The sequence below is a fragment of the Sinocyclocheilus rhinocerous genome, unplaced genomic scaffold (assembly GCF_001515625.1).
Source record: "Sinocyclocheilus rhinocerous isolate Xijiao unplaced genomic scaffold, SAMN03320098_v1.1 scaffold1496, whole genome shotgun sequence".
NCBI lineage: Eukaryota > Metazoa > Chordata > Actinopteri > Cypriniformes > Cyprinidae > Sinocyclocheilus > Sinocyclocheilus rhinocerous.
This window is the reverse complement of record NW_015644664.1, coordinates 158,431-171,188: the sequence shown is the minus strand read 5'-3', so window position 1 is coordinate 171,188 and position 12,758 is coordinate 158,431. Positions and strand designations below refer to the sequence as shown.

Here is a 12,758-nt window from a genome sequence, read left to right as displayed (position 1 = left end):
GTTCAATTAAACGTGAATGCACGGAAAGTCTTTTGTCTGTCATTCTTCAGACATTACAATAGCAATAATAAATGTATGTGTGTTTTATTAATTTCTCCAGTACCGATAGCAGAACCGTTAACGTCAGAGCTTATCGATACTCCGGTCTTTCATCATTTAACCCCGGGACCGATTAAATACCGGGTTTCGGTACCCATCCCTACCAGACTGTCCTTGCAAAGTTGGAATTGCCCCACTTTATAGAAACAGACACTGGCATTGTAGGCCACTCTCTCAGGAAACAGTCCTCGTCCTCCATAAAATGCGCTGCACACATGTATGTGTGTTTTATTAATTTCTCCAGTACCGATAGCAGAACCGTTAACGTCAGAGCTTATCGATACTCCGGTCTTTCATCATTTAACCCCGGGACCGATTAAATACCGGGTTTCGGTACCCATCCCTATAGTTATTTCTCACATTTATGTTTTTATATCCGGCAATATGACATATTTCACAATTACAAAGTTATTTGTTATAATTCTGGCTTTATATTTCACAATATGACTTTATATCTCACAACTGCAAAGTTAGTTGTGATATTTTTGGCTTTATATCTAACAAAATCATTTTTTTATCTCATAATTCCAAAGTTATTTCTCATATTTATGATTTTATATCCCGCAATACGACATTATTATTCACAATTACAATGTTATTTGTTGTAATTTTGGCTTTATATTTCACAATATGATTTTATATCTCACAACTGCAATGTTATTTGTGATATTTTTGGCTTTATATCTTACAAAATCATTTTATATCTCAACTGCATAGTCAACTGCAAGTTATTTCTCATATTTATGATTTTATATCCCACAATATGACTTTGTATCTCACAATTGCAAAGTTATTAGTCATATCTGTGGCTTTACATCTCACAATTACAAAATTATTTCTCGTATTTATGATTTTACGTCACACAATATGACTTTATATCTCACAACTACAAAGTTTTGTATTATATTTTTGGCTTTATATTTCACAATATTACTTTATACTTCACAACTGCAAAGGTTTTGGCTTTATATCTTAAAATATGACTTTATATCTCATAATTGCAAAGTTATTTATCATGTTTATGATTTTATATCCCACAATATGACCTTTGATCTCACAACCAAAAGTTATTTGTCATATTTTTGGCTTTATATCTCACAATTACAAAATTATTTCTCACATTTTTTTTTTTGATCAAATAAATGCAGCCTTGGTGGTCATAAGAGACTTATTTCAAGAACATAAATAAATCTTACTCACCCCAAACTTTTAAACAGTAGTGTAAATATTTCAAACACTTCATTTCAAAATTAATACTAAACCTTTACCTTTTGTTTTCTAAGATGGTGACTTTTCTGCTGGTGCAATAATGGTGAGAAAAAGAGATTTCAGTTCATTTTCATTTTTAAGTTTGAGAAAAACCTTAGTGAAGTTGTGTCTATATGTTTAATAGAGATTGGAGGAAGTATTTTAACACAAAAAATTACACACATCACCTCTGAACCATTCACACAGGGTGCTGCTGAAAACGACGCTATGGTTGGTAGTGTTAATCAGTCCGGGACAATTCCTTATCAGGACAACCAGAGAGAGTCCAGCACACAATCAGCAAAGGTATTGTAGCGCACAGACTTTATGATCATTGGGAAATTGCTGTTATATGTTTTTTGCACCGGCAATGATAGTGTTAATGCGGGGAGTTCAGGACCCGGAAGAGGAGAAGAGCGAGTTAGTCAGGCTGGTGCGGCTGTAAACAGTTGTTCTGCGTTCTAATTAAACGTGAATGCACGGAAAGTCTTTTGTCTGTCATTCTTCAGACATTACAATAGCAATAATAAATGTATGTGTGTTTTATTAATTTCTCCAGTACCGATAGCAGAACCGTTAACGTCAGAGCTTATCGATACTCCGGTCTTTCATAATTTAGCCCCGGGACCGATTAAATACCGGGTTTCGGTACCCATCCCTATAGTTATTTCTCACATTTATGTTTTTATATCCGGCAATATGACATATTTCACAATTACAAAGTTATTTGTTATAATTCTGGCTTTATATTTCACAATATGACTTTATATCTCACAACTGCAAAGTTAGTTGTGATATTTTTGGCTTTATATCTAACAAAATCATTTTTTTATCTCATAATTCCAAAGTTATTTCTCATATTTATGATTTTATATCCCGCAATACGACATTATTATTCACAATTACAATGTTATTTGTTGTAATTTTGGCTTTATATTTCACAATATGATTTTATATCTCACAACTGCAATGTTATTTGTGATATTTTTGGCTTTATATCTTACAAAATCATTTTATATCTCAACTGCATAGTCAACTGCAAGTTATTTCTCATATTTATATCCCACAATATGACTTTGTATCTCACAATTGCAAAGTTATTAGTCATATCTGTGGCTTTACATCTCACAATTACAAAATTATTTCTCGTATTTATGATTTTACGTCACACAATATGACTTTATATCTCACAACTACAAAGTTTTGTATTATATTTTTGGCTTTATATTTCACAATATTACTTTATACTTCACAACTGCAAAGGTTTTGGCTTTATATCTTAAAATATGACTTTATATCTCATAATTGCAAAGTTATTTATCATGTTTATGATTTTATATCCCACAATATGACCTTTGATCTCACAACCAAAAGTTATTTGTCATATTTTTGGCTTTATATCTCACAATTACAAAATTATTTCTCACATTTATGTTTTTATACCCCGCAATATGACATATTTCACAATTACAAAGCTATTTGTTATAATTCTGGCTTTATATTTTACAATATGACTTTATATCTCACAACTGCAAAGTTAGTTGATATTTTGGGCTTTATATCTAACAAAATAATTGTATATCTCATAATTCCAAAGTTATTTCTCATATTTATGATTTTATATTCCACCATATGACTTTTGATCTCACAATTGTGAAGTTATTAGTCATATTTGTGGCTTTATATCTCAATTACAAAATTATTGATTATATTTTTGGGTTTATATCTTTTACAAATACTTGTGAATGTATTTTCTGGTAATTTTGACTATTTGTTGGAATCAATTTCAATTCAAAGCTTTTGGAATTTGAAATCTAATAAATGTAAACAGGTTTCTATGAGTGTTTGGGATAGGCAGTGTAAGATTGCTCCTCATTGCGTGTGTGTTGAACATGCTCCGTTTCTTTCCTAAGCTGCTCTGTAAATGGGTATTTGTCTGATACTGTGGCTAAAGTTCACAGATTGAGTGAGGAGGTACAGTAAGGCGGCATTGAGCAGCAGCGATGGAACAGAAAACCAACTGTAAGTGAACTTTTCCTCTGTCTGAATGTGTTCTGAAAGGTGTCTGAAAGGTGCTAATGTAATTAGCATGCAAGGACTGGAATAGCTTGTGCTTTGGTGAATTATTAAAAATTGCAGTTTGCTGTGGCAGACTACACCATTTTTCAGATTAATTGTGAGTTCAAGGCTGTTGCTTGAGTTCACACTGAATGTCATTTTTCCCAAATGTGAAACATTCTTTAAAGTTTGTTGATCATTTACAGCTTACAGACATTCCAAAAAAAAATTTCCCCTGTAAAATAAAGACATTTTACAAACCACAAGTGAGTTATTTACTTATTTGACTGGTTTTGAATGCTTCACGTGGGTAAATTTGAAGCTTCATATGCTTTTATCAGATGATATGTGAAATACATGACCAAACACATGATTTTGGCATCTATAATTAATGTTTTAATCAGTGTTATTTAGGTATCATTATATAGCAGCGGTCTTCAACTAAAATTGCTTGATGTCCAGTAATGAACCCTTCTCACTAGCCAAGGTCCGGACAATTATATACCTAAAAACATGAATTGATGGTTTTTGCCAGACGAGGGTATCTGCAGGATATTTAAGCTCAAATGTATGACTTTTTAAGACCTTTTCTAAGACCTGCACAAATGAAATTAAAATGACTGTAAAAAGCTTGATTTACAGTTCAGATAAAACAAAAAGATTTTTTAAATGATAGCTTCTCATTTAAGTCTTTAAACCATTATTTCTTAAAGAAACTGGATTCAAAAGTATCAATTATTATATTAATTTAAACAATTATTATCAGTCAGTTATATTTATTAAATAACTTATAAATATATGTTACTGTCTTAATTGTTTACATTTTTATTGCATTATCTTCTTGTCCATCCACCAGTTATCATTTACAAATTTAAGCGTTTGCTGTGTAAAAACATGGGTTGATTTTCACATTGGTCTGAACAAAAACAGCAGACTTTTGAAGTTTAAGACCTCCTGAAATCATAATTAAGACTTTCTTGTACCATTTAAGACTTTTGATGGCCTTAAATTTGATACAACTGAATGTAAGAGTTTTTAACGACCCGTCAACTTTCCTAATTTTTGAGAATGCCATTTTTTTTTACTCACTGAAAGTTTCATCTACTGCGCGCCGTTCTCTGCTCTCTTCACTGCATGCGCGCCTACAAGTCTGACCATAGCAACAGTTAACCATAGTACCAACCCGTGGCGCCGAAGGAACCCAAACGGCTCTACTGAGCTGACATTGATGTGCTTGATATAAAATATAAATTCGATTTTATTAGAAAATAGCATCTGGCATTTATTTATTTCATTTTGTCAAAAGGCTTTGCGGTCACATCTCGTGGTCCGGATTCGGACTGGAGTCCGCCAGTTGGCGACCCCTGTTATATCGTTTTTGATAATATTTTGAATTAGCATTTAATTAATTTTTTGTTTTCATTTTTATTATAGTTTATGATTTTTTTGCGTATTTGTAATTTTATTTGTTTTTATTTATGTCTATATATTTTCTTAAGTTTTAGTTTTTAGTTATTTTAGTTTCATCAATATAGTATTACATTTTTTGTTAATATTTTGAATTAGATTTTATTTTCATATTTTCTGTTTGCATTTTAATTTTTGATAACCTTTGTAATATTGTTGTGGTTTTTATAAAAAATTTTTTTAAATATATGTATATTGTTTACATTTTTAGTTATTTTTGATTCATTGACGTTTCTATAGTTTGTGTTAATTGATATATTATAGTTGCTGTTAATATTTTGAATTCGATTTTATTTTTTTATATTTTTGTTTGCACTATCATTTGATTTTATTTTATTTTATGTGCGTTTAGTGATTTGTATTTATATATTTTTTTATTTTTTGAAAATGTCTATATAGTTTGCATTGTTTTATTTTTTAGTACATCTACTTAAGGTTAACTACATGAAAATGAGAAATGTTGCCTTAGCAATTAGTCTAAATAAAATTTTAAGGAGTTTAAGGTTTGTATAATTCTTTTCAGTTAATGTTTATTTCAAATAATGAAAATGTTTTCATGGTCTAAGTTCACTATAACAACCCTGGTTTCAATTATAACGATTCTTTCTGTACTTCCTTCTCCTGCCTATAACTCCACATGACTTTCAGCAGAATCGTTCAATCAGAATCAAGCTAAACCCTGTGTTTTGTGCCTCTCTTGCACTGAAGAGTATAATCAGACCCTACAAGCCCACAGATAAGTCTGCTATTGTCTCTCTCTTCCGCTTTGGGATTCTGGAGCACGTCTACCCAGCTTTCTTCAAAGCCATGAGTCATCCGGACCACATCGGCGTGACCCTCAGCATCTCCGTGGCCGGATTTGTGCTCGGAGGCTCCTCGTACTTCCAGGCCGTGCTCTTCGGAGGAGCCTGGGCTTGTCTGGTTTACTACTGCTGCCACGAGGTTTACGACGGCTACCTCAGGAGGAAGCTAGAGGCGGAAATGGCCGACATTCAGGCCAACTTCTCAGATAAGCAGGCGAATGGTTTCTGGGTGGTGGAGATGGAGGTGAACGGGAAGTCGAAGGTGTCCGGGTTGCTGGCTGTAGTGAAGAGCGACGGGTGGGACGCAGACGCTGAAGACACGCCGTCTCTGGAGGTGTTTGAGTTGGTCGTGTCCTTCAACCAGCGGCGTAAAGGTCTGGGAACGCAGCTGGTAGAAAGGGCCGTGGAGTTTTGTAAGGAGCAGGGACTTTCTCGAGTGATCGTGGAGATCAGCTCACTGCAAACCGCAGCTATTTCGCTTTTCCGCAAACTCGGCTTTATTGTGACGTCTGTGAACAGCAACACACACTCGAACCATTTGGTATCAAAACTGGCCCGGATCAATGTGATACGAATGGAAAAGCATCTTTAAGATGCCATGTCAAAGCCTTGCAACAGAAATGTTTAGATATGTAACTAATATTCACACATTTGACCACCCCTTTTCGAACGAGACTACATTTCGCTCCAAAGACAGTCAAACATCAATGCCAGTTTAAATGAAATATTGTTGTTTTTTTTTTGCCTAGATTCTTTATATTGTCACACAAGATCTAAACAAATGGCAAAACAAATAAACAACACAAATATTTTAGTTTGATGCCTGAACTCTCTTTGTGCATGGATCATTGTTACTCATATTCAGTGATCTAATCTCTGTTTTAATTATTTTACAGTTTTTTTTCCCAGCTGCTTACGCACAAAATCTTTACTTGTCACACAATTTCTGAAAGCTGACACTCAAACACCAGAACCACACACCAAATCTGCAAAACCACACACTAATTCTAGGCCTTTGACTCAATTTTCAATTTCATAAAACACTTTTTGCAAAACACAACACACAATTCTCTATTCTCTTTCTACACAAATCTAACAAGAATTAATATCATGGCAAAGGTGTTTGCTAATGTTTGCTTTTGAGATGTGTTTGCAGTATTTTGAATGCAGTGATTCATTTTGCAAGAGATGTGAGGCATTTTGCATTTTGTGTGTGCAATTCTTGGATTTGTGTGTAAAGTTTTGAAAAAAAAGAGGCAAAGTTTTGAAAATGTCTGTTGAAAAAAAAATGCAATATCCTATAATATTTTGATATATTTTATTATATATATATATATATATATATATATGTGTGTGTGTGTGTGTGTGTGTGTGTGTGTGTGTGTTATAATTCAGATTTAAAGCAGCATTTTAGGATTTTTAATATTTAGATTTAGAATTTATAGCAGCATATTCAGAATTTAACATGCTAAATTCTGAATTTCCCGCTATAATCTGAAATTTAAAAATTTGAATATGCTGCTATAAATCTGAACATGGATACAAATGGAGAAACATCTTCAAAATGCAATGTTTAAGTCTTGCAATAGAAATGTTTAGATTTGTATCTCCTATTCACACATTTGACCATCCCTCTGCAATCAAGACTATATTCATCCTCCAAAGACGATCAAAAAGCAATGCAAATTTAAATTACATATTTTGCCTGGTTTCTTCATATTGTCGCATGGGATCTAAACAAACGCCACAAGCAATAAACAACACAACTTCTCTAGTGCTCTCTCGTCCATTAGAATTGTATTATAAATAGAAGCTGAGGTGTAAAAATGTTATATAAATTACTTCCAGCCTTCAGGAAAAGACTAAATCTCGCTGCTCCAGAGGAATTTGTGCCAGCTGACACATAAGACCATATTTAAATCTGAAAATACCACTGAGATGCAAAACCAGAGAAAGCGCTGGAGGTTTAACATTCCTGAAGCCACAAAGACATTGTGAGCTTTTTTGTGTAGATTCGAATAAAAGGTCTAGTGTTTACAACTCATGTTGTTGGGAATAAAATCCATGTTCAGTCAGATATATACTTCATAACAGCTCTCATGCTACACTAGCTTGTGTAAAATGCAGATTTTCACTTGTTAAACAACATCAAACATGGTTTAAACCTTGTGTATGGTTCATTTATGAACTGATAATGCAGACTATGCAGCATGTTTGTGATGAAGAGTAATAAAAAGCCATTCACTTATCTTGAGATGCTGACTTTCAGAGGACCAGCTCACTGCAAACAATCAACCAGACTATTTAAATGTTGAGCAAGCGACCTCCTTGGCTGCGGAATCAGCAGAGGCCAATCAGCTTGTGCTGTGCCAATATTATTTATCTAAACCAAATATTGTTTTAAACAGTATTATTTAAAAACCATGGTCATGACACTCGCTGTGAGAAATACTGCAAGCTACAACGGTGATACAAACGGTGAAGCGGTTGGACTTTTAATATCACTGGCATATCGCATTCCTCTCAGCCAATCAGATTCAAGGTCCAGAAGGAATATAGAATATAGTTCAAGCGCTTCAGGCATTTAAGCATATAAGGAAAAAGACGTTACAAGGCTGTACCCACCTAAATCAATAATAAAAAATAAAAAAAAAACATTTTTGGCAAATCCAGGTAATTTACCATAGAAATATTATGTTGTTGTTTTTTTTACGTTTATGACTGTTATAGCACCAGCTGTGGTCTCCTTAAAACTTTGCATGCTTGTTTAGAATCACCTGTCGCATGTGCTCACCTGAGGTGTAAAAACGTTATATAAATTACTTCCAGCCTTCAGGAAAAGACTAAATCTCGCTGCTCCAGAGGAATTTGTGCCAGCTGACACATAAGACCATATTTAAATCTGAAAATACCACTGAGATGCAAAACCAGAGAAAGCGCTGGAGGTTTAACATTCCTGAAGCCACAAAGACATTGTGAGCTTTTTTGTGTAGATTCGAATAAAAGGTCTAGTGTTTACAACTCATGTTGTTGGGAATAAAATCCATGTTCAGTCAGATATATACTTCATAACAGCTCTCATGCTACACTAGCTTGTGTAAAATGCAGATTTTCACTTGTTAAACAACATCAAACATGGTTTAAACCTTGTGTATGGTTCATTTATGAACTGATAATGCAGACTATGCAGCATGTTTGTGATGAAGAGTAATAAAAAGCCATTCACTTATCTTGAGATGCTGACTTTCAGAGGACCAGCTCACTGCAAACAATCAACCAGACTATTTAAATGTTGAGCAAGCGACCTCCTTGGCTGCGGAATCAGCAGAGGCCAATCAGCTTGTGCTGTGCCAATATTATTTATCTAAACCAAATATTGTTTTAAACAGTATTATTTAAAAACCATGGTCATGACACTCGCTGTGAGAAATACTGCAAGCTACAACGGTGATACAAACGGTGAAGCGGTTGGACTTTTAATATCACTGGCATATCGCATTCCTCTCAGCCAATCAGATTCAAGGTCCAGAAGGAATATAGAATATAGTTCAAGCGCTTCAGGCATTTAAGCATATAAGGAAAAAGACGTTACAAGGCTGTACCCACCTAAATCAATAATAAAAAAATTTAAAAAAAAATTTTTGGCAAATCCAGGTAATTTACCATAGAAATATTATGTTGTTGTTTTTTTTACGTTTATGACTGTTATAGCACCAGCTGTGGTCTCCTTAAAACTTTGCATGCTTGTTTAGAATCACCTGTCGCATGTGCTCACCAGGTTTCGTGAAGTTTTGAGTTTTCCTTTAGTCTTTATAGGACTTTGGGTAAATTTGGACAGGCCACTTTTCTTAACGACCCCGTTACAGCTTCCCAAAGGGTAAATTTCAACTTTTTTTTCTTTTTATTGACCTACAGAGTCCAGAGAATTTTATTGCAGTGTTTTTTCAAGATTGAGTGAAAAAACCTGACTGGTTCGCAAAAGTAGGTTTTTTACATCTTCTCAATCATTTAACAAACGATTTGATTGACAGCAGTGGTTCCAGAGGCAAAGTTGTCCAGAATGAGGAGTTCTATCGTATGATACAAATATCGTGCGTATGTGCGACAAACCTTGCGACGTACAATTGTTTTTACGCCCTAGAAAAATGTGATATCGCCCCCCAGTGGCCAATTTCTTTCAAATTTCTTTAGGTTTAGGAGTTATGAGCGATTTCGTACTTTTGATCGCTGTAGCGCCCCCGTCAGGCCAATTGAGGCGAGCCTTGGTCACGTTGTAGGCGGTGTGAGTACTACCATCCCACCAAGTTTCAAGACTGTACGACTAATGGTTTGGTCTGCATGGTCAGTTTTACGTCGAGATCGCTGATCCGTGGCCATTCTAACAATTACAATTAGCCTTTTTCACACTTCCGTGTTTCTGGCTTCCGGATTGGCGCTTGCAGGGTAAAAGTTTTTCTGGTGACAACTGCGGCCGTATACAAGAATGATTTCGAGAATCAAAGTCTTTTTATACAAATTAGAGATTATGAAAATACTTAAGCTGCCGGTACTTTACTCTACAAAGCGCAAACATTTCACAATATTATTATTATTATTATTAAAGTAATATTGTATTTTCTACTTGCTCTCCTTTGCATTATTAACATGATGGTTTAAATGTACGTTGTATAATGTGCCCTGGGAAATAAATATTAAACAAGAGATGACTCTGATTCATGACTTTATGTATCAGATTACGTTGTTGTGTTGAGTTTAATACGCTTCAACCGGACTCAGAATCGTTTAATGTATTCTTGGAAAAAATGTGCATCTGGACATAAATGTTGTCATTTTAAGTAATTTATCGTGTGGTGATTCGAGAGAAATGACTAAGTAAATTGAGATAATACGCTCAAATGTACCGGAGATCAAAGACTATATAAAAAGGGATGTCGGAGATGGAGAATAGAAACTATCCGGCGCTATATTCAGCACATTATCTCTCGAGTCAGCGGTGGCCATATAAGTCACAAACAAGTAAAATGTTATTTCTTTGTAGATTAAATAACAACAACTTGGAAAACAGACAAAACAGAATAGGTAAGAAGCATTATTTGAGAAAAGGGCATACTAATATAATAGGCGCAGACCTGCAACTGAACTAACTTTACCCTGCGCTGACGTAATTTCCGATTTTTGTGAAAAAGGCTAATAGGGTTTTAGCGCAACGTGCTTGAACCCATATGAGCCTCTATAATGACACCCATCATTATTATTCACACCATGCATACGGATGGGTTTTTAAATAATTGTCTAAATTGCACATCATGACTCTAATGCATGCATATGCACATATAAGTAAGGGACACACGTAATGCCAGGTCGGATAATGCCGTAGTGTCAATGCTGAATAATTGGCAAGCGTCCAGCTGTGTGACTCTGCATTTTGGAGGCATTTACAGCTTGATATTATTCAATCAGTTGATTAGGTTCCTCTATACTCACAGCTAACATGGCACTAATGTTATTTATAATGGTTAGCCAAAAGTCAAAAGGCTGAGTCTGTATCGCTGTATAGGGCCGATTATGATGCTCAAACAATGTTTAGATAGAGTTACAGAGTTTACACTTTCCAGGGAATACACTTACAAATGGCTTGTTTATAGTTGTCTCTGCATATTAGGTTGGAGAAAGTATTCAAACATCGAAAAAATTACACACACGTCACCTCTAAATAGAAAGCCCATTTCATATACCGTCATCTTTTAGCAGACATTAAAGCGGCGAGATAAAGGAGGGATGAGAGATGCAAAAAGCACAGTTCTCTTTAATGAACTCACCCTTGGGTTTAAGAGGGAACACAGAAATCATCAAACACACACACACACACACACACTGCGGAGTGTGAAGCGAGTGCTGAATGCCAATTAATTCTCAAATTCCATTTCATGTTTAATATGAATTTTAGGGGCAGAAAATTAATATATTAAACCATGTCTGTCAACTGATCAACTGATAATTTTCTTTTATTATTATTATTATTATTATTGTTGTTGTTGTTGTTGTAGTTAAATTAAAAGTAGGTGAACAAATAAATAAATCAATATTTTTAGTTAAAGTTTCAGCAATTTTTTTTTTGTCTGAAATATGTTTTTTTTTTTTTTTAAGTTTTACAAATGAATGTCTATAGTTCTGTTTTAGTTTTAATAGATTTTTTTTCCAGTTAACATTTATTTCATTTCAAGCAATGTTTTTTTATGGCTTTAGTTTTAGTTTCAGTTTTAGTTAAATATAAATAAATATATTTTTATTTTATTTTATTTTAATTAAATATTGTTTTAATTTAAGTTAACTATAATATTAATAATTATTATTATTATTACATGTAAAAATAAATAATTAATTTTTGCACATATATGCTATTCTGCTTCATTTCCCATTTTTTGTATGTGACTGATTTAAAGAGGATTTTTTTTTGCATCAGTTATGTGATAACAAATATTCGCCATAATACTGTGTGACAGCAGGATATGGATCTCTAGATTTTGTGATTTCACAATAGCAAGATGTCCTCAGTCAGCAAACGGCTTCAAAGACACTGCAGGGTCACCTTAAGGTCACTTTTTGAAGGAAAGTTCAGGTCTGTGACTTTCTTTGAACGTGTTCTCCTCAAAAGCTTGTCAGATCTGAAAATAATAGTATCAGACAGAATAGGACCCAGACAAACCCAAGCTGGATACTGTGATCAGTGTTCAAAATGAATTAGACAGCACTTTAGCTGTCATGGTTGAGAAGTAAACTGCAAAAAATATTCTGGCTTTATTTCTGAACTTGTGTGACCGGGGACTTTTGTGTTGCTTGTCTGGTTGTGCGTTGGTTAAGCAGTAGGAAAAGCTCTGAAATTGATTCATGCTTGAAGAAAAAACAACATTGACTACAGAAACAGGTGACAATTATGTCCCATTAGCACCTGGTATTGATTCATTGTTTCTATAACAAGATCGCTGCTAAATACAGATGTCAACAATTTGATTTGCATGCCAAAAAATAATGTGTGTGTGTGTGTGTGTGTGTGTGTGAGAGTGTGTGTGAGTGAGTGTGTGT

The 12,758-nt window shown here is 34.2% G+C and overlaps 1 protein-coding gene across 1 annotated transcript; it reads left to right on the top strand.

Moving 5' to 3' along the window:
- Positions 1-1,717: 1,717 nt before the first annotated feature.
- Positions 1,718-6,267, top strand: LOC107758781 (probable N-acetyltransferase CML3). The gene is made up of 2 exons (XM_016576596.1): positions 1,718-1,780; positions 5,581-6,267. The coding sequence occupies exons 1-2, from the start codon at positions 1,718-1,720 to the stop codon at positions 6,265-6,267; spliced, it is 750 nt and encodes a 249-aa protein (XP_016432082.1).
- Positions 6,268-12,758: the final 6,491 nt, after the last annotated feature.

Coding starts and splice junctions, on each gene's coding strand:
- LOC107758781 (XM_016576596.1), top strand. CDS start 1,718: ATGATAGTGTTAATGCGGGGAGTTCAGGACCCGGAAGAGGAGAAGAGC. Junction 1,781..5,580: donor AGAGCGAGTTAGTCAGGCTG/GTGCGGCTGTAA, acceptor CTTGCACTGAAG/AGTATAATCAGACCCTACAA.